The 22,381-nt window shown below is 41.0% G+C and overlaps 1 protein-coding gene across 3 annotated transcripts in view; it reads right to left on the reverse strand.

Moving 5' to 3' along the window:
* CACNA2D3 (calcium voltage-gated channel auxiliary subunit alpha2delta 3) overlaps positions 1-22,381 on the reverse strand; it is a 755,257-nt gene that overhangs the window by 231,005 nt on the left and 501,871 nt on the right. For all 3 annotated transcript variants that reach the window (XR_001368709.3, XM_075938900.1, XM_075938901.1), the window contains exon 13: positions 21,856-21,989. Coding sequence is in view for 2 of the 3 variants with exons in the window: in XM_075938900.1 (XP_075795015.1) it covers positions 21,856-21,989 (134 nt within the window). In the remaining variant the exon portion in view is untranslated. The remainder of the gene's footprint in view (positions 1-21,855; positions 21,990-22,381) is intronic.

Raw genomic sequence — 22,381 nt, forward strand, 5'->3', positions numbered from 1 at the left:
TCAGGGCACGCGTATCGGTGTAGGGGGCTTAGGGCAGGGAGTGAGTAGGTGCTGGAGTTACGGCAAAGGGTGGGGAGTCAGAGTAGGGGGTGGGCATGCAGGAGTGAGGGAACACTGTGGAGGGCACCCTTCCTTTCCATGTTATGGAGAACAATCCCATTTCAGACACATCCCATTTTCCTGGCACAACCATCACTGAACTTGCTTTAAGTTTGGATAAGAGGAAGTTGCATACCAAATTTGATGGCCCTACCTCTTACCATTTAGTAGAAGTTTTTGAGCAGACAGACAGACTCATAGACAGACACCTCTATAATAGATATAGGTAAATACAGTTTTTGTCAAGGTTTGTTTTATTAAGGCTATCCATGGAGATCATTCAAAGACTTACCTTAGAATGAGTTATCAGAATGCTTATTGGTTGAAAGGACTTTTGGGAGTGTGCTTTGTATTCCAACTATATGCCTATTTCCTTTAGGTTACAATTTAAGTTGTTGAAAATTGTCCAGGTAAAAAGTAACAAAGTGCCTAGGAATGAACTATAGTAAAAGCCTATTTTCTGGCACACTGGGGGAATGAGGGTTGCTAGTTAAGAGAATTTTCTGAGTAACGGAAAGTTATACTTTAGCAATGGAATACCAATTCCATTTCAAAGAATCAGAATTCAATAAAAAGAATAAAATACAAAATAGTACAGGCAGTCCCCAACTTACGCGGATCTGACTTATGTCGGATCCGCACTTACGAATGGGGCTTTTCTCGCCCCAGATCTCATGGGTGGCGGGACCACCCAGACGCGCAGTGGTCCTGCCACTGCGTCCTCCAGGGCAAGAAAAGCTGCTCCGGGTGTCCCTGGTCTGCTGGGGGGGGGATCCCCAGCAGACCAGGGACACCCCGAGCAAAGCCGCAGAGGCGGCGGGGTCCCGAGCAAAGCCGCAGAGGCGGCGGCGCGGGACCCCGCCGCCTCTGCGGCTTTGCTCTGGGTGTCCCTGGTCTGCTGGGGACCCCCCCCCCCCCGAGCAGACCAGGGACACCCTGAGCAAAGCCTTGGAGGCGCAGGACCCCGCCTGCCCTCGCGGCTTTGCTCCGGGTGTCCCTGGTCTGCTGGGAGGGGGGGTCCCCAGCAGACCAGGGACACCCCGAGCAAAGCCGCAGAGGCGGCGGGGTCCTGCGCCCCCAAGGCTTTTCTCAGGGTGTCCCTGGTCTGCTCGGGGCATCCCTGGTCTGCTGGGAGGGGTCCCCAGCAGACCAGGGACACCCCGAGCAAAGCCTTGGAGGCAGCACGGTCCCACGCCTCCAAGGCTTTGCTCCGGAGCAAAGCCGCAGAGGCGCGGGACCCCGCCGCCTCCAAGGCTTTGCTCCGGGTGTCCCTGGTCCGCTGGGAGGGGTCCCCAGCAGACCAGGGACACCCCGAGCAAAGCCTTGGAGGCGGCAGGGTCCCGCGCCTCTGCGGCTTTGCTCTGGGTGTCCCTGTTCTGCTGTGGACCCCCCCCCCCCAGCGGACCAGGGACACCCGGAGCAAAGCCTTGGAGGCGCATGACCCCGCCCGCCCCCGCGGCTTTGCTCCGGGTCTCCCTGGTCTGCTTCTGTTGTGGACACCTGGGGTAGAGCAACTGGGGTGCTGCCGGTTTGGTCCCGGGGGTGACCTACCTGGCAGCACCCCAGCTGTTCTCTGACCCAGGCTCCAGATTCAGCCGCTGTTGAAACTGATCAGTGGCTGATTCCAGGAAGCTGGGGGCAGAGCAACTCTGCCTCAGGTTTCCTGTAGTCAGCCCCTGGTCAATTTCAGCAGCAGCAGCTGAATCTGGAGCCAGTTCCGACTTACGTACAAATTCAACTTAAGAACAAACCTATAGTCCCTATCTTGTACGTAAGCTGGGGACTGCCTGTACACTCAACAATACCACTAACCAATCCAGTCATAGCACTGCACTGAAGTGTGGTTGGTTTCTTGAAGCACTTAGGTATATATAGGTAAAATGTTCTATACAGCTGGTTATCTTATGACACTACATATCACAATGAGTAGTGCCCGGCATACACCCAGATAATTAAAAATCAACACTAAAACTATATTGAACATAATTTAGTCTTTCTTTAATCATTTAGAAGGCACTTTGGGGTCTTGCAGTGTCCCAGGGTCATCATCATGAACATCAATTATCATTGCAGATGTAGAAAGTGTAGGAAATTGGGTTGAATCTGTAATAACCTTATGACACAACCTGGAATCTTCTTTTTTGAATACATTCTTGACGTTAGCTTGCTGACTTGTCTTCTGCCTCTTTGGTATAAAAGTAGAGTGCATAATATGCTACTGAACTCCACGCTGGGTAATATACTAGTCCTGATTACTGGACTGAAGATCAATATTGATAGATATCAGAAATGCCAGCTAATTGAGCTTTCCAGTTAATTGAATGTTGGATAACAGCTTTTACTGTACTTTAAAGATTGCTTCTCCATGTCACTAAACCAGAGGTCTAGGATTATACTTACGTGGATGGAGAACAGGTCACTCCCAGTAGACAGTCACCATCAGTGATGTTTTATTTTTCTAAGTTTGGGTTCAGTACTCCCACTGTACCACTTAAGCACTAAGCCAGACTATAGGTGCTCCAATTAGGAAATTATTTTGGTGGTGCATGGTCTCATGGGAGGGTTTTTTATTTACTACTTGGGGGGTTGAAATGTTTCCTTTTTTGATCACTGGTTCAGAACCAGTGCTGGGTCTAAAAGCATTCCAATGGTCCACAAAAGTGTTTCTAGTCCAGCAAATCATCAAATATTCCACAACCTGCTTGGGTTAGAGATTAATTAATTATAACACATTAATTAACTGAAACTTTTGATTCCAGCCTATGGCATAAATTGATTTACATATATTTATATTTCTAGAAGTTAATAAGATATGGCCTGTATAATAAGCTGGGGGAAGAAAAATATTAGAAACACCCTAAAATTATATGATATCATTAACATAAGATACTCTGTGTTAGTCTTAGTGAGACAATGGATCATATAAATACTACTGATTCCTGAGTCATATAGACTCTAGATTAATATAATTTTTGGTCCCTGCCACCCTGAGGAAAGTGTCTAGAGAATGTATTGTATTTAATTTTTGTGAGATTCCCAGATGATATAATGCTGGATATTAAAGATATCAGGAAATTATAAAAAAAATGTTTAATTCGGGGTGTGGGTTTTTTTTTTTTTTTTTTTTTTTTTACTCTATCAGGCAGAAAATCATCATTCTTTTGTCACTTTTTTCCCTTCATTTGTGCTTTATGGTATTCTTTTATTGCATTCTGTGGGGTTGCCACCCGTTCCCTTTTCCAATAGATTACATGGATTTATTATGAGTTTTTAATTATTTGTAAGAGATGCAGAGTATTTGATAGGCACTTCTTGTTCATTTATCAATCCAAATACATAAAATACTGTGCTATAGTTTTATACATAAGAGAGATATGACTTTGCCTATAGTAGATGTCACAGCGATGCACCATGGTTACAAAAAACCTGTTAAGGAAAGTACGCTAAAATGTCACCAATCTGCCCTGAATAATATTAATACCTAGCTCTTAAACAGTATTATCTCACAACAGATCTCAAAGCACTTAAATAAGATGGTCGGTATCATTATTCCCATTTTACAGATGGGGAACCTGAATCACAGAGCAGCACAATGGAAAGGGAAATTTGGCCAATGACATCAGGGAAAAATCATATTCATATAAAAGTGCCATGGGATGTTTACCATCCAAAAAAGAGTAACACGAAAAAACAAAACCCCAAACTAAAATGTGTCTTTATTACAGAGAGAAAGTATTGATAATCTTTAAATTAAAATCAAGTTGTCCCTCATATATACACGAAACCCAAACTACAGATTTTGTTGGAGATTTTCCATCTGTTTCGTGACACTGCATCATGTTTTATGTTGGATTTTTTCCCCTTCTGTTTGTCATTACTGAGTGAGAGACACTCTCTGGATATTGCATTTTGCCACTGTACAGTACCTTGAAGGACAGGCCAGCAAGCTGCTAGCTCAGAACTGCTCTGAATGGCACAGTACATCAGAGAGAGAATGAAGTAGCTATAATATACTCTAACTGCAATTTGAGTTGATAATACATCTAAAAATAATGGGGATTAAGGTTCAGAGAAAAAAGGTAACAAAATAACTATTGGCAGAATTTTATTTTACAAAAATTAATTAACATATATTGTAACAAACTACTAAGAACTACACTAAGAGCTGACAGTAAAGGCAATTTGGGTACAACTACTAAATAAGAGACTATAAATGGTTCTAGGTAGCTTTCTTTACTATACTGACCTGACATTTCCATTGATGTTGAAACCCTAACCTATCAAAACAAAACAAAAAAGCACTGGGACAGCTGTACAACTGATAAGAATTCACCTTTTAAACCACAGCAAGATATAAATTAGACTTTCTTCTTCTTTTATCTCATCTAAGAAATGTAGACATCTTGTCCCTCCCTCTTCCATTGTGGCCATGAAAGGGCACACACACAAAGAACCACCTGTGTTCCTTTATAAAGGACTGAGTGAAGGTGAAGGGATGTCTGTAAGTAGGGAAGGAACAAGTACACAAATTCCATGTCTCCTCTAATCACAGAGCTATGCATTGGGATGTAGAAGTAAAGGTGTCTTTTTCTAGGCTGCCAGGAAAGATCCACCCTTTGCTAAACCCCTCCAAACATGTCTTGTTGATTTATGCAAGCATTTGAGAATTTCTTCAACAACACTTCAAAAGCATATTTTGGAAATAGCCTAGTGAAATGACAAGGCCTGTTGATGGGGAGGAGGGCAAAGCCCTTGCTCCACACTGCTCCATAAAGCAGCTGACCCTCTATGGAGTGCAGGGGGTCTCTGTGTGCTTCCCCTACCCTGAAAGATGACTCCACAGCTCCCACTGTTCAGGAACAGCATCCAATGGAAGCTGAGGGGATGGTGGATGCAGGCAGTGGCTCATAAAGACCCTGTGACCCCCCTCTCGCCCAGCAGCTACTGCAAAAGGAGCATGCCGGTTGCTTTCGGGAGCTGCCTGAGGTAAGCGCTGCTCCCCTCAACCCTTCCTGCACCATGCTCTCTGCCCTAGCCCAGAGCCCACACCCAAATCCCTGCCCCAGCCTAGAGCCTGCACCTAAGCTTCCTCCAAGAGCCTGATCCCCACCCCATCCTGCACACAAACTCCCTGCCCCAGTCTGGTGATAGTGAGTTGGCGGGCAGAGAGCAAGGGAGGGTAGGGCCTTGAGGGAAGGGGCAGGGCAGGGATTGAGGCAAGAGTTGTTGAGTTTGCATAATCAGACAGTTGACAACACTGCTGGGTGGGCATCTGGAAGCCCTGGCTATGCGGCAGCTTGCTGGGCACCAGCCAATGCAGGCATAAAAGCTCCTCAATGCAGGCAGACCACATCCATGCGGGCATGGCCTATGTGCACGGGGGCCAGAATTGCTGTCAGTGGGCCTGGATATGAGTGAACTCTCTAATGCAGAGGTGACCATCAGGTCAGATGTAGAATCAGCATCTGCCCAGGTACACTTCAGGTTTGTGCGTATGAGCACAGTACCTGACTAACAGCTAACAGTGATGTGCAGCAGCAGAAGGCAAATAAATGTTACAAGCATTATTTTTAAAATTACTGTAAAATACAAGAATCTAAAATATGAATTTTAAGGAGCCTTTAGCTTATACTGTTCTGAAATCTCTCTGGGTATGTCTATACTGCAGAGTTTTGCTGAAAAAACATCCACATTGCAATTGCATTCTTTTGATAGAAAGTCGAAAGAATGCAGGGGTTTTTCTGACAGAGGTAAACCTCTTTCTACAAGTAAAAAGCCTTTTTCCGAAAGAGCTCTTTCTGAAAAAAGCGCGTGTGAACAGGGAAGAGGGGTTTTTCCCCAAAAGAAGAGACCTCCAGGAAAAAGCACAGGTGCCCCGAGGGAAACTCCGTCCATAATAATCACAACTTAAATGTGAGATAGCGTCCAATCGATGTTTTATCTTTCAAAAAAAGCAGATAGTTTTTTCGATGCACTTTTGCTGTGTGGAAAAGCTCTCTTTTGAAAGAAGGTTTTCTGGAAGATCTCTTCTGGAAAAGCTTCTTCCAAAAGAAGCCTGCAGTCTAGACATAGCCCCTGGGTTCAACAAATCTGTAATTTAACATGGGTTCTCTTTTTTCCTCCTCTTTCATCACACCAAATTTTAAAATGTAATTTGGAAAAGCGAGGTTATGGCACATATTACTGGCTGCAACATCAGCTGATAACATGGTGCCATCAAAGCTTTTTCTGTTCATTAGCTTTTGTTGTGAGGAACAGTGTGTGCCTAGTTTGCCTACAACCCTTAATAATTATGTAGCTAATGCATTTCAGCTGTCCAGTTTTACACCCACATTTTACAGCTATACTTTTATCAAAAAGGTCATGGAGCTTTTTATGGATGCTTCACATTGCAAGCTAACTTCAGCAGACTGTATAAAAATTAATTCACTTTGCTGTAAGAGCTATATTTCTCATTTCACTTTTTTATTTTGGAAGAAGCACTTTGTTTTTACTGTGCACAACTCAAGGCTAGTCGATCAAAGCTTACTAGCAGTAAGAAACCTTCTGATCTGATTGACAGTGTTTGTGATTTTTTGCTTTACTGACAAAGTTAATATTATTTTTTTTTAAATGTATAACCTAAATTAATTTCAAATGCTAGATTTATTAAAGTTTAGTGAAATGCTTGTGCTCTCCAGTTCTCTAACACATGATAAAAATGTCGTGGCCTAAGGCAACCGTTTCTTTATCTGCTACTGCCTCCCTTATTGAGCCACCCAGATGTTCAAGACATTTATCTTAGGAACTTCCGTCTTTCACCTTGACATCTCACAAGAAAAAGATTGTGAAATGCTGAGGTCGTCAGAGTTGCACCCAGTTGCTCATGTTTATGGACATCATTAGAAGTACCCTGACCATAGTGGAGAAGTATAGTCATCATATGTACAAGTTACATTAGCCAATGACAAATGGGTTAAACAAGGCTCAACAATTTCATAGTTCTTAAAATGTCAGTGTACATCTGTTTTCACTTGAAACCAAGGACTCAAAATGGACTATAATATAGAAAGAGGAGTTGGGCTGGAGGAGGAATTAAACATTCTTGTCACATTAAGAAAATTTGTTGCTAACTATAATACTTACTCTCTTAAATTCAGGTGAAGGTCTCAACTCAGAAAACAGATCATTAAAATTGTGGTGTCAATCAACAGCAGCAGAATTCAAAACTGAAAACTAAGATTTAAAATATGAGGGGGCTGATCCTAGTTTCACTCTGGTTCTACATCAGTGTAATGCCAATGTTTTAAATTGAGATCATTTATACCAGAAAGACCCAATGAATGCAATAATATACTATTGCACAGGGTAGGCCTGCTGGCTGGGGAGGGGAGAAGGAGGCAGTTATACCTGATCTTTAAATTGCCTCTGGAGACCAGTGCAGCGTGGTCCATGTGGCGCTAAGCACTGGCTGGAGGAGTGTAATGCTATCTGTGTGGAGCTGAGGGCTGACTACCCCAGCCCTGCCCCTTCTGCCTGAGGCTCACCCTGCAGGGCCACCCTCCCCTTGCCCAGGGGCCCAGCAATTCCACCGTTGCTCCTGGAACAGGGGGAAATCCAGGAAGATATTAGATTTGGATTATTCTACGTTCAGAATTTAAGTCCATATTAAGAGTTCTTATAAATAATCTTGGAAGGATTAATTTTTTTATCAGCAAATGTGGATAAACATCAACTTCCCCATACACAAACATGCATAGAAAAAATATTTACATTGATAGTAACAGAAATTTCAGTTAGGCAAAAGAATGAAAAACGATGCTTGACAGTTTAATAAAATCCCACTTTCAAAATGTGAGACAGTGCTGTGGTTAAATAATTATTGTCTGATTCCTCCCACCACAGACAATTTCATACAGCTTTGAAAATGTAAATGTCTAAAAATAGAAACAATGCTTAAAAATAAACACTGATGCTAGCTGTGAAAATTATAAATACTGTCAAAATCAAATTCTGCCAATAGTTTCTCGTGATGCTGAGCTCCTGCAACTCCCATTAATATGAGCTGCTACTACTGTTTGAAATTTTTGGTCTGAGTAAATGGTCTCTCCTGTTGGACCAGCAAACAGAAGTGAGTTTCACAGCCAGGATTCTCAGCTTGGAACGCCCTGCCTCAAGCTACAGCTGTTTAAACTGATGGATTATTCAGGATGTATTTCAGTTGAGGTTAACTTCTATAGCTAGGGCCCCAAGAAATTGTCCATTTTGATCAATTTCATGGTCATGGGAATTAAAAAATAACGAATTGAATGATTTTAGCTATTTAAATCTAAAATTTCACAGTGTTGTAATTTTAGGAGTCCCAACCCAAAAGAGAGTTATGGGAGGCTTTAAGTTATTGTGGGGGGATTGCATTACTGCTACCCTTACTTCTGTGCTGCTGAAAGTAGCGGTGCTGCATTCAGAGCAGGACAGCTGGACAACAGTGCCTTCTGACCAGGAATCCAGCTCTGAAAGCAGAGCTGCTGCCAGCAGCAGCACAGAAATAAGGAAGGAATGGTATGGTATCACTAACTGTACTTCAGCAAAGTTGCCTGCAGAGCTGGGCCCTCAGTTGGCAGCCACCACTCTCCTGTCACCCAGCTCTGAAAACAGCAGCGCAAAAGGAAGTGTTAAATGGTATGATATTGCCATCCTTACTTCTATGAGGCTGCTGGTGGGGAGCTGCTTTCAGAGCTCGGCACCTGGCCAACAGCTATCCCTCATCTCTGAAGGCAGTGCAAAAATGAAAGTGTCCCCCCCCCGCCATTAAAAAACCCTCTCTACAATTCCCAATTTGAGAAACTCCGCTCTCCTCCATGAAAACCTTTTTTGAGTATACAATAAAAACTCACAAAAGACCAGATTTCATGAGCTGTGATGCATTTTTCAGGGCCATGGATTTGGTAGGGCCCTAAATATGGTGGTTTAAAGAGGGAAAGGGAGTCTTAAATGATCCAGTTCTAAACTATGCAGTATATCAACACCTTGAATTGCACCTGAAGTAGACTGGAAGCTAGTACAGTTTGTGGGAGCAGTTGCTATATAATCTCTACTGCTGCTTCCAAGTGGTGTGCAATTATGGAATTATCCACAGAGACCACTGCAATAATCCAACCTGATTAACAATATTCCAGAAGTGATCATGTGTCCCACAGAATGTTCAAACATGCATACTCATCATTTGTCCAATATCCCAGTTCCACTAGAATAGAATATTTGACCAATTCTCAAAGCGTGTCTAACCCACATTTCAATATTGCACCTAAAAGAAAAGCACTCCTGGACTTTCCCTTCTGGAAAGATTTATATACATGGCAATAAATCAGCTAATACAAGCTACTTTTTCAACTGCTTTTAATATTTTCTCAGCACCCCACAGTTATTCAGAGACCAGTAGGGCACCTACTTCACTGAATTTGTTCAACTGGATGCAACAGTGGCAGGACAATTAAAGGAAATTATGCCTCCGGAAGACCTGACTTGACACCACACAATGGGGAGGCAGTAGGTCAACTCACAGAATCAGCATCATCAGCTGGAAGCTTGTCACAAAAAAGAACCCCAAACCAAACCAAACCCTCTCTCCAGGTACAGACTGTTTAACTGCACTTATACACAATGAAGTTTATATACATATACCAACACATAGTTAATAATGAAAAGATATATGTCTGAATAATTATTTCTTGATCAGCTGCTAATGTTCAGAATACAGTATATATTATTTATGTTCACAATGAGTTATTTGACCAGTTGTAATTTTCAGATGTATATAATATTGCCTATGTAATGTTTTTCTTTACAGAATGTTCTGACAAAGTAGAAAGAAAAGAACTATTAATAACTAACTCACCCAAACTCAATAACTACCAAAAAAACTGCCTCTCTTTCTGTTTTCTCTTCCTCTGTTTTATGCATTTCATTCTGCCACTGCAGCAAAATTCAAAATGGCACTGATAATTTAACAAGCTTTTATTTTTATTTCAGCTTTTTACTTCAGTAGTCCTGATAATGTATATTTTATCTTCTCTTCTCTTTCTTTTGAAATGTCATAAAAGAAGATATATATGGTCAAATTTGGAATTTGTATATTGCATTAAATTTGTTGCCTTCCAGCATTATCATTTTACCCTAAATAATCCTTTATGAGAAAATGAAGTATGAAAAATCGTATATATCTGACAGAGTAATTGCAATTTCTTTATAATCAACTCAACTTCAGTATGAACATCTGTCTGTGATCTTCTTAGTTTCAAACAGATATCAGTTGCAAAGGCATTTAAATAGTATTTTTTGGGGGGTAAGGACATATTTTTCACACAGTATTTGATCCAACATAACGGGGGAGGAGAGAGGATCTAAAAACAATCTCTCTCTTGGCTTAGTGATCTTTCACCTTTTAATTTTCAATTCTGTAAAACGACAAGAACAACAATTCTGTGTAAAACTCAAAATGAAAAAGATAAAGAATTCTCTGTTCACACACCTAAAGGCACTACACGCCATTGGCAGGCTGCATTTGGAAAAGTCCCCAGTTGCTGTATCTCTAGCATGCAGAAGTCTGAAAATAAGACTGGCACCCCTTTGGCATGGATAGATAGTAAATCAAAATCAACATGAGAACTGCTCTCTGCAATTTATATAGAGTAACTGGTGGGAGAAAGTTCAGCAGACAGAGTTTCAGACATTTGTACTTCTTTGAATTATTTTTAGGATGCTATCTATCATCGCCTCATATAGGGAATGACTATAATTCCCTATATAAAATAAGGACAGCACAGGCTAGAAAAATGTGTAAAGTAAGAGAAAACCCTGTAAACGCACGACAAAGTCTCAACATAATGTTTTTAAAGATCATTTTCTTTGGATGTACAAAGACAGTAAAAGATTAATCTGTTCAGCTAACACCTGAATCTGACAATTTCCTAGATACAAAATTTAATCACACAATGTGTTTTGTGAATGACTCCACATTGAAATTTCAGTAGTGCCAATAGGAAATGATAATGCAGCTGAGCAATGCTGGGACAGCCAAAATACTTTCATAATAGCATGTCAATCACACAACAATGGACTAGCAATGTTACTGTGGGAGCACAGTACACATGAATGCCAGCATTTGAAAAATTGGAATAAGTACGTTTGTGCTTTTTCTCCCATGATGGCACTCACACCTGGGAGGAACTCCTCATAAAAGAATGCAAAACTACTTCATTATCTTTCTCCACATCCCTCCTTAAAATCATCTTTGCCATGTTGCCTCAAAAAAACATGACAAATTAAGCTGCTGGTATACAGAGACTATTGCCTATCATACTGTCAAATACAATTTGCATTCTGCATTTTTTAAGTAACTGTACACTAACAAATATAATTATAATAGTAATCTGTTTCAATGGAAATAAAATACTGTAATATTTATAGTTTGTGCCAGGGTTATAATGACTGTGGGGTGAGAAGTGAAGTGTCACAGCATGTTCCACATGTTTTTAACACTGTTTCTAAAGTCTCTGGAGGCTATTAAATTTAATGAACCCATCTGCTATGAAATAGAGGTCCAACCATAATCAGTTTTCTCAGTGCCGTATAATACAGATGGCATTCCATGTTCCATATCCCCAGCAGGAAATGTCATGTTCCTTTTAAAGTGCAGGGTTTTGTTTTGCTTTTTTGTTTTGGTTTGATGTTTGGAGCATCTTTTTGATCTGTGGTATTTTACTGTGCACATATTGTACATGCAGTGATACACATGAAAAGTGTTAACTCATTAACAGAAATATTGCCATCTCCTTACAACCTTTTGTTGCTAGCAGCTCTGATAACCAGTAATTAGATCTTTCAATAATATTCTGTGGCTAATGCCATCACTGAAAATACTCCTAATAGCATAACTTCCAGCACCAGCACTAAAGCAAAAGCAAACATGTAATTTATTAAACATAAAGGGGTTCACGTCAAGAGCTGAAAGTGTGTGTGTGTGTGTGTGTGTGTGTGTGTGTGTGTGTGTACATATACAAGCACAATATGTGCATAATGTATGCATTTGTTTACATGCCTTGGAAATTGTATATTTTGTGCACATCTGCTGGGAAATTGCACAATTCTTATTTTAAATGGCCATATTCCCATTAGTTCACAGCAGATTTTGTTTTCCCTGACATGCCCCTATTTTCTTTTCAAGGTTCTCAGTTTGTTTTTTGGGCCATGCTGCCCTAGTGCCTGTTCTGTGTGATCTGGAGCTGTAAGCTCTCTGTTAAGTGGCACAGCATTCCTTGCACTGATTAGCACCCAAACTGCAAAGCATAAGTAATTCAAGTCGTGCATTAGCTTACAAAACGGAACATTAATGTTCTTTTGAGCTGAACCTAAAAGATAATGAGTGTGCATGAATTCTATTAATTGAAGTGGTGTATACCTTTGCAATCTTGAGCATTCATTATATTTTGTCAATTGATACACACAATCTTATTGGATTTAACACTATTAATGCCATTAGCAGTACATTTGTTCACTCTGGATACAGCAGTAAAGCTAACGGATTAGAACAGCTGAGTGGAAAACCAGAATGTTTAATAATGGAGATTTGAAATTTTGGGCCCAAGAGTTCTCAGAAGCTCTGGGGCAGGTTTTCTTTTGGGTTTTTTGGGGGTGGGTTGCATGGGAATTGCTACGACGATTCGCTGAGAGGTACCCCTACAACATCTCATCAGGAGAGAATGGCAAGTGCACCCCCCCCATTTGTTTGGTGTGTGTGTGTTGCCTTGCCAGTGTAAACATCACGGGGCCCTTCCCCAAGCCTGTTAAAGCCCTGATGAACTGCAAGAGGTGGAGAAAAGGGCCTGTAGCTCGATACAGGCTGCGTCTCCTAGCAGTGTTACTTCAATGGAATGTCATTCCCAGGGACCTGTCTTAGGGGTGCTATATTTGGCAGAGATTAAATGAAAAGGTAGTGCAGGACAGAGCTGTATAATCTTTTCCAGATAAATGTATCTAGGATGGAGGGTAGACAATAGACATTCTCCAAACCCCACCCTATCTCCTCACAGAACACTCATCCACCTTATGGAAAGTCAGATCCATGAATGGGGAGTCCGCTCCACCTTGAAATCAAGGAGATTAATATCTGATAAATTGTCAAGGTGTATGAAGAATCTCCAGGGATTTAAATCCTGCTGAATAAATCCAAAAGCTAATCCATTAAAATTAGGATCTAGAACCAAATTCACTTGCAGTGAGCTGGTGCAATTTTCATGGACATTTCTGAATGACAATCTGGGATAATGGCTCTCTGACCTGGGAGTGGGGAAGGGTGTGTTTCACTTGACACTAAGATAATTTGTATTAGAGCAACAGGGAGTATTGTTCAAGATAGGGAAATAACTATCTGGTGCACCTTAAACACCCAGAGGGTCCAGAAGATAGAGAACAAGGAATAAAGACCCTCTCCTTATGGTAACAAAGGTTAGTAAGAGTTGTCTCAGGGGCCAGGGAGACGGTGAAGATGGGAGTACCTAGTTCTAGAAGATTGTTATCAGGAAGATTGGATTGTAAAGGAATTTATTCCCTAAGAAAATAATGGAGGGCTGAGTTGGTCCCATCCTCTAAAATCAGCCATGCACCAGTTCATCACGGAATCACAGAATCACTGGAGGGGCAGGAATGAGATATGGCTGTGTAAGAAAGCTACACCTGTAAAAGTAAGTACAACAGAATAATAGCAGAGGCCTTTGCAAAAAAGAGTGGGACCAAAATAAAAAAATGGGCATGAAATCAATTTTCATCATCTATTGGTTGTGTTTAAATTCTCTTTTCATAGATATTTATAAGTGATATTTACTGACATACACTAATGAAGATACTCCTAATATTTATTTGCTGTGATGACATAAGATTTTTCCACACTTGATATGAAACATTTTAGTGGGATGCCATACTGAAATACATAGCCAACTTTCAAACTACAGGTGCTGGGCACCTTTTACAATGAAAAAATACTAAGTACACCCACTTAAGATAATAGCACAATTAACTCATGCCAGAAAAGGTATCTGATGATGTCTCTGGGAATAGAATCAAGATGAAAGAGGGTAAGATTTAATTTTTATTCTTTCATAAAAGCTCCCTCATGCAATGAGTGCAAAAGAAACTGAATAGCAAGCAGCTAATAAAGCCTCAACTTTATTTTTCTTGGAAAGGAAAGATTTAATGAAACTTTAGACGTAACATATGCAGTATCTGTGTAGGGCCTCATGTATTTTGCATTTCTGGGGTTGTGGAACAACCCTTTGCCTTAGACTTGTACTCCAGAACCTCAGCTTCTATTTTTTTAAATTGTGTTTCAAGCCTGATTGTTGCAGAGATAACCTTGAAAATATGAACTGATTATAATGCCTGCTGGAGTCTGCAGAGAGCCAGAAAAAATAGTTCTGAGGATTTGATGAGTTTTGAATATTCAGTGAACATCTACCACAAATCATAGAATCAGAGAATCCTAGAACTGGAAGGGACCTCAAGAGGTCATCAAATCCAGTCCCCTGCCCTCATGGCAGCATCAAGCACTGTCTAGATCATCTCTGACTGGTTTCTGTCTAACCTACTCTTAAATATCTCCAGTGATGGAGATTACACAACCTCCCAAGGTCATTTATTCCAGTGTTTAACCACCCTGACAGTTAAGAAGATTTTTCCTAATATCCAACCTAAACCACCCGTGCTGCAGTTTAAGGCCATTGCTTCTTGTCCTATCCTCAGAGGCCAAGGAGAACAATTTCTCTCCCTCCACCTTATAACACCCTTTCAGATACTTTTAGATACCCTTTTAGATTCTATCATGTTCCCTCTCAGCCTTCTCTTTTCTAAACTAAACAAGCCAATTCTTTCAAGTCTTCCTCATAGGTCATGTTTTCTAGACCTTTAATCATTTTTGTTGCTCTTTTCTGGGCCTTCTCCAATTTCTCCACATCTTGCCTGAAATGCGGTACCCAGACTGGACACAATACTCCAAATGAGGCCTAATCAGTGCAGAGTAGAGCAGAAGAATGAGTCCTTGTGTCTTGATCACAACACTCCAGTTAATTCAACTGAGTATGAATCAGTTGATTATGAACAGATGATGAACATAATCAACTGATTATGAATTCAAACGTATCAAATAACTGTAACTTTCAGTGTAGACCAGCAATAGGCAACCTGTGCCTGCCATGTGTTGCAGGTCTTTATAGTCCACCTTTTCCCACAGCTCCTATTGGTCAGTAGCGGTGAACTGTGGCCACTGGGAGCTGTGAGGGGGCCATGCCTGCAGACAATGTCAACAAAATGTCTTGTGGCCCACCAACAGATTACTTTGATGGGACACGTGTGGCCCATGAGTCAGAGTTTGCCCACCATTGGTGTAGACACTTCACAAATGTCAGTTGCAGAACACAACTTTTTGTTCTTAGTTATGTTCAGTCCTAAACTACAGATGATTGGGTTCCCCCCTCCCAAATCTGGCTACTCTTGGGGGAATGAGGTGCTGAACCAGGCTACCCAAAGGCATCATATGAGCCCACCAGCAGGACAAACACAATGAAAGAGCATAAATCAATTTCATGCCAGTGATTAGTTTGACCTATACATTATAGCTCTTTGTTTCACTGAGAAGAGGTAGAAAAGATGTGAAAGAAGGCAACACTGTAGAAGAACTTAAAGCAGTTGTTCTCAAACTGTGGGTCATGACCCCATTTTAATGGGGTCAGCGGGGCCAGCATTAGATTTGCTGGGACCATGCAGGGCTGAAGTTGAAGCCAGAGGTCCATCTCGACTGGGGGGTGACAATGCTTGGGCTGCAGCCCCTCCTGAGGCCATGTAGTAACTTTGCTGTCAGAAGAGGGTCTCTGTACAATGAAGTTTCAGAATCCCTGATATAGAGAGTACAAAACCCTTGTCATACAGAGGTCAAATTAAGCTTGCTGGTGGTAACTTAAGTTAGTTCCTTTTTTCCAAAGGCTGCCATCATGTTCTGCAGACTCTACAATGTCATTAAAAACAATCTTCACCTTTATGTATATAAAAAGAAGAAATCACAATGTGAGCTGACTGCTACCAGTGTAGTAATGTCTGCCTGTGCTTGCATATAGTCTGAATCTATAGCTTGAAAGAGTTAAACTGCCCTATTGATCTCATTGTGGCCTTAATCCTGTAGTTATTCTAAATTGGTGAGTGTACATAGCACCCTAAACTCACAGTGCAAATCTACACAGCACCAAATTTTGAAATAACGTGCTATTTCAAGCCATCCCTTAACCTTTGTGAAAGGAGGTTTTTACTGGGATAGCGAAACAGCACGCCTGTTATTTCAAAAAATATTTTAAAATAACGGGTGGCTTGTGTAGATGCAGGGTAGCTATTTTGAGATACCTCCAGTATCCTTAAATAGCCATGCAGTGTAGATGTACCCACTGTCAACACTTAACTTTTCTACTGGTGAAAGAGGAGAAAGAATTTTATCATGAAGAGCTGCATAAGCTCCTGAGAGTGGTATCTCATTTTGGCATGTAGACTGTATGAACCTTCATCTGTAGATTGAGCCTGACTTGTGAGCAAAGCACAGGTGAATAGTATTACTCCCCACCCACCCATTTCACGATCTGATATGTATTGTTCAAAACAATGTTCCTTTGTTCCAGTGATACGACTAGAATTGCAAAATAAATTGTGCTAGAACTGTGCTAAAACAAGTTTTTAAGTTACTGGTCATTTGCCTCATCACAAGCCTCAAAAAAGGCCCATTAAAGTGATTAACAATCAATGACACAAATTATAAATGTTTATGAAAATGAAAAGCCCTCTTTAATTTCACAGAGGACATATACTATAGTGTATATATATAGTGTTATATCATTGCTTCTGTTTTATGAATCTCGGCCTGACTAACCTATCTCTTGCAAGTCTTTCTGTTGAACCAGAAAGAAGATGGAACATATATTTACATATTTTCAAACATTTTCTCAATATACCTCATATTACATCAAGCTAGAATCATTGGTACAGAGAGTTCTTCCCTTAGCAGAGGGATCTGAGGAACAATGATGGTTGACAGCAGTGTCAATGGACTATAAATTTACCATAAGAAAGTGGCTTCTATTCTGATTTGAACAGTGTGAAACAATTATCTGAACAGCTTTTACAGTGGGGAAATTGCCAGCAGAATATTTCACTCTCATATTTGTATGAGAGAAAATGTTCATCATAAAAACAGAAAGTGGCCTTGATTGGCCAAATTTCACCCTCTGTTAAATCCACAAAGTCTCACTTGCAAATATTAACGAAGTGAAAACTGAAGCACCAGTCCTGGACTAGCTTTCATAGCACAGTTAGCCATCTTTGTTCCTCTCAATTTTTTTGCTGCCCAGTGTGTGCCTGGTTTCATTCCAAATGTAAGGACTGGTCAGTATATCTAATTACATATGGCCTCAAAGGGCCATTCCTTCAGCATGGTACCACTGGGGTGTCAGGATGCCTAATCACATCCCCTTTCCCAAGCCATTACCACTTGCACTGACCAGCTGTAGCTGAACATAGAATCATCAAAATTTACATCTGGAAGGGACTTCAAAGGCTATCCAGTCAATGCTCCTGGCCCCAGTTTGAGGCAAGATTAAGTATACCCAGATCAGTGTTTCTCATACTGGGGTCTGTGGAGTTCCAGGGGCTACATAGGCCCCACAGATCAAATCCTTCCCTTCTCCCTCAACTTCTCCTTGTCCCCAAGCTAAGGCAGGCTCCCTACCTGCTCTGTTTCTGTGTAACTCCAGGAAATGAGCACCAGGTCTCTGGAGCTCACAAGTGCATAGGCAGCAAGTGAGGCTCTGCACACTGCCTCTGCCTGAATGCCAGCTCCACAGCTCCTACTGGCCAGGAACTGTGACCAATGGGAGCTGTAGGGTTGGTGACTGTGGGTACAAGGCTAGCATGTGGAGCCTCCCTGGCTGACCATGTGCCTATGGGCTACAAGGATCTGGTGGCCACTTCCAGAAGCCATGGAAAGCACTGCCAGACCCAAAACCATCTTCTGAACTCCAACTTCCTGCCCCAGCACAGAGTCCATTCTGGAACCCTCTAACCCATCACTCCCAGCTCCACCTCAGAGCCCACCCTCCAGCCAGAGTCCTCACCCCTCCCACACACTCCAGCCCTCAGCCCAGGGTCTGCTTCCACAGTCAAATTCCCCCCTGGAGCCTGAAACGCCACAAACTTCATAAGCCTATGACCCAGACCTGAGCCTTTTCCCATACCCAAAACCCCTCTCCCCCACCCCCGCCCGGAGTCCTCACCCAGATTCGTTACACTCCTATACCCTGCCCTAGCCCACCAAAAGTGAGTGAAGGTGGGGGAGAGCAAGTGACAAATGGTGCAGAGTTGGAGCAAACAATGGCAGAGCCTTTGAAAGGGAAGGCAGAAAAGAGTTTGTCTAAACAGTTCTTAAAACCCAACAATGACAGTGATTCTACACACTCTTTAGGAGGTCTATATCCTCCTTTGAAAGCCACTCTGTCAGGGTTTTTCCCCACTCTGGCACTGTGAATGTAGAAGGTGGGGGCCCGCAAAAGACCTTAAATACCTTGCCTTTATAGGCTCTGCTTACAAAAACCTCCCCTGTGTCACAATGCACTGGCTCTGGAAGACAGGCTTCCACCATCAAGTGATTTTTAAAGAACCCTGGAAAAAAACCCAGGAAGGAATACTTGAATTCCTTCCCCAGGGGTATCCCCAAGCTCTTCTGCCATAGGAGAGTCTGAAAAAAGAAACAGAAGAAAACACAGAAGTCTTTGATAGCTGACCTCTCAGGCGAGGCAAGTACACACGCAGACCTGTTACCTTCCAGGACACAAGAATTAAATCATTGCTTTAAAAATATATATTTTATTAACAAAACTCAAAAAGAAATTCTTAATAAAGCATACCTGGTTGCTAGGTGTTACAGAGCAATTGAGAAGAACAAATTAAAACACAGTGAACATAGTATCTCTAGTTTCAGCTTATATAGTGAGTGCAGGAGGGAGAAAGAGCACATGGATTTTACACAGAGAAAAATATTCTGATCGCGACTAAATATATATTTTTGCCTTATTTACTCAAAAGCCTGTCATGGTCCAGTCCACTTCCATACCCAAATTCCTTGGAGGCACGGTAGTTCTGATTACCGCATGTTGCTTCCTCCAGCCCTTAACTTAGAACTCACACAAAGGAAGAAGCAGCTAAGTATCTACATACAATTCAAATTTCAACAGTCTTTCCCATTGGCTTTTCTGGCTTTTTGCTAATACCCCCACTAGCTACCTGAGTTTAACCCTTTAGTCCCCAGGTGCTGCTCAGCACTCCTCCTATCCATCACACATTCATTCACAATATCACAAACTTCCACCCTCAAGTATCTCTATACTTGAGGGCATAATATTACACTTGGTTGCCTAAAATTAGGCACATGCACTCACAGAGTCATTTGCAAGTGGCTCTGTTTCAAAAGCTAAGCATCCACAGCTCCCATGGAAGTTGATGCATCAATAGCAAGGTTGAGGACATGGTCCTAGGACTTTCACAGACATCTAGTTCTGAGAATAGGGGTATCTTCTACAAGGCTTCTTCTGCACTATTTCCCCAGGGTTTGATTTATGGTTTTCTCCATTTATCCTCTTTCTGAATAGTCTCACTTCTGATTAGAAAAGAAAAGGGATTTACCCTACAGCACCAGGCACAATGGGGCCCTTTCGACTTCCCAAATTAGAAATAACCGATAATTAAATTAATCAGTCTGGGGTGGGAGAAGAGCACAGAAAGCAAAGCTTTACAATGTTTTATTTTGATTGATATAAATCAGCATTAATTTGGATTAAAATAGTAGCTTTATTCAAGAATATAACTGTTTTTGTTCTCCTGATTTCTCCTCCAGACTGCTATCTAAGCTCATCCTACTGTTCTAGTATGCATAGCATTTACTCCCTCATGCTGTATTTACCTAGGATTATAAGCAATAGAAGTGGATTTGGAAGGATTAGATTAATATCTAGAAGTGACAGTAAACATCCATTTTTCCATATACACAAACAAATGGAAAAAAATATTTCCAGCAATAATCTAAATTTACACATAGGCAAAAACATAAAAATGCTGCTTGAAAATATATTAACATTAGACTTAAGGCTATTTACTTTGTATATTTTGAAATATGTTGACAATCTGTATTTTAACTAATCTACCAAATTTGCAGCCATGAAAATTGTGTCTCAAGGCATGAAATCTAGTCTCTCCATGAAATCTGGTTTTCCCCATGAAATCTGATCTTTTGTGTACTTTTACCCCGTACAGTTCTATAAGTATACAGCATTTCTCCAACTGGGGAGTCCTGACCCAAAAGAGGGTTGCAAGCCTATTGTAGTGGATTCACAGTATCACCACTCTTACTTCTGTGCTGCCTTCCGAGTTGCTGTCATAGACCCAGACCCGCTGACTGCCGCACACTTACGGAGGGAAGATATGCTGGGCTCTGAGGCTTGGTCTACACTAGATCAGGAAGATCGGCTTAAGGTACACAACTATGCAAAATGTGTAGATACTTTTCAAGTTCTCTCACCCTAATATTTCAGTGAAGAAAAGAAGGAGGAGGAGTGCCAATTAATCATGCTCTATCTACCGTGTTACTGTGGTAAAACAGGAAATAAGTTGATTACATTCAAAACAACATTTGCAAGTAAGTCTATTTTGGTAACTATCCATGTTCATTTTTTTATATTAGTCTATCCAAGATCACAATTCACATATAAGACTTAACCTGAAACCAAAATAAAATAGCATCAACTATTTTTTTGGGACATTTTTAGAAGTTTCAAGCTTCCCCTCTGCTACTTCCTTAAAAAAGAGGAGAGTGGATTAAGCTCACCTGATAGGGTTTTCTCAGTTTGCCCAGTTCTCATGAGGGTTGAAGAACGGTTACAATAATTTAACATCTTTACAGCTGCTGATTTACAGTTTCCACTCATCAGAACCAATATTTGTAAGCATTTCACATTAAATTAAGAACATTTACTATAACAATATCTTACTCCGAATTAAGTAAATGAGGAAAAGAAAGGGGGAAAAAAAGCTTAAGCAAGCTGGGTCAGACACAACTGGCTAAAATATGGTAGGTCAATTAATAATTATTGCAAAAAAAAAGAAAAAGAAAACATGCATTAAATTTAATATTTCTCAAGTGCTGAACCTGAAAATGATACATCAGCAATGTAGCCAAGTCATCTACCAACCAGAACAAAAAAAAGATTTGTCCTATTTTAATATGTAATATATACAACATTTTCAACATTCTTCAATTCAAAACTTATCAATAGTCACCTTGTAATTGGCCTACCTTTGTAAATATATTAATGACTATTACAGAATTTTCATTTAATGTAGCTTGTAGTTAAATGTACATTCATCTAAAGGTGTTTGGAAAAAATGATTATTCCAAGTTGTGAATCTTTATGTTAAAACTGCACGTTTTATGATCATAAAGGCAACAGTGACGGCAGATTCACTCATAAGCACCTAGAAATTGATATACTGGAATTTGTTCATTCAAACTTTGTAAAACTTAACCCCCATCTAGTGACAAACAAAGGGTGGAAAGAAGAACAACTAGTACTGTTAAACAATATAGTAGGTTTCTCAGCTTCTGCTGTGAGCATGTATTTTAAATGCTTTGTCATGCAGACTTACAGTGCTGTCGATATATGCTTCAGTCCATACGACATCATGCTCTTGATCAATAACCTTTGGTCGGCTAAGAACATGGAGATATTCCATGACGTTCTCTTGCACGTCAGCTAATGTAGAGATCTGAGTAAAAAACCCTGTGAAAATACAGAGATTCCAAGTTAAGATGGTATTAAGGAAGACTCCAAGGCTGTGTCTACACTGGCACGATCTTGCACCAAAGCGGCCGCTCTTGCGCAAAAACTTGCTGCCTGTCTACACTGGCCGTGTGTTCTTGTGCAAGTAAACTGACGTTCTAATGTATAAAATCAGGGCTTCTTGCTCAAGAACTAAGATGCTCCCGCTCAGGAATAAGCCCTCTTGTGCAACTGTTCTTGCACAAGAGGCCAGTGTAGACAGGCAACATGAATTTCTTGCGCAAGAAAGCCCTATGGCTAAAATGGCCATCAGAGCGTTCTTGAGCAACAGAGAGTCTATACTTGTATGGATGCTCTTGCGCAAAAGCACATCTCTTGTGCAAAAGCACATG

Source organism: Pelodiscus sinensis, chromosome 11 (genome assembly GCF_049634645.1).
Source record: "Pelodiscus sinensis isolate JC-2024 chromosome 11, ASM4963464v1, whole genome shotgun sequence".
NCBI lineage: Eukaryota > Metazoa > Chordata > Testudines > Trionychidae > Pelodiscus > Pelodiscus sinensis.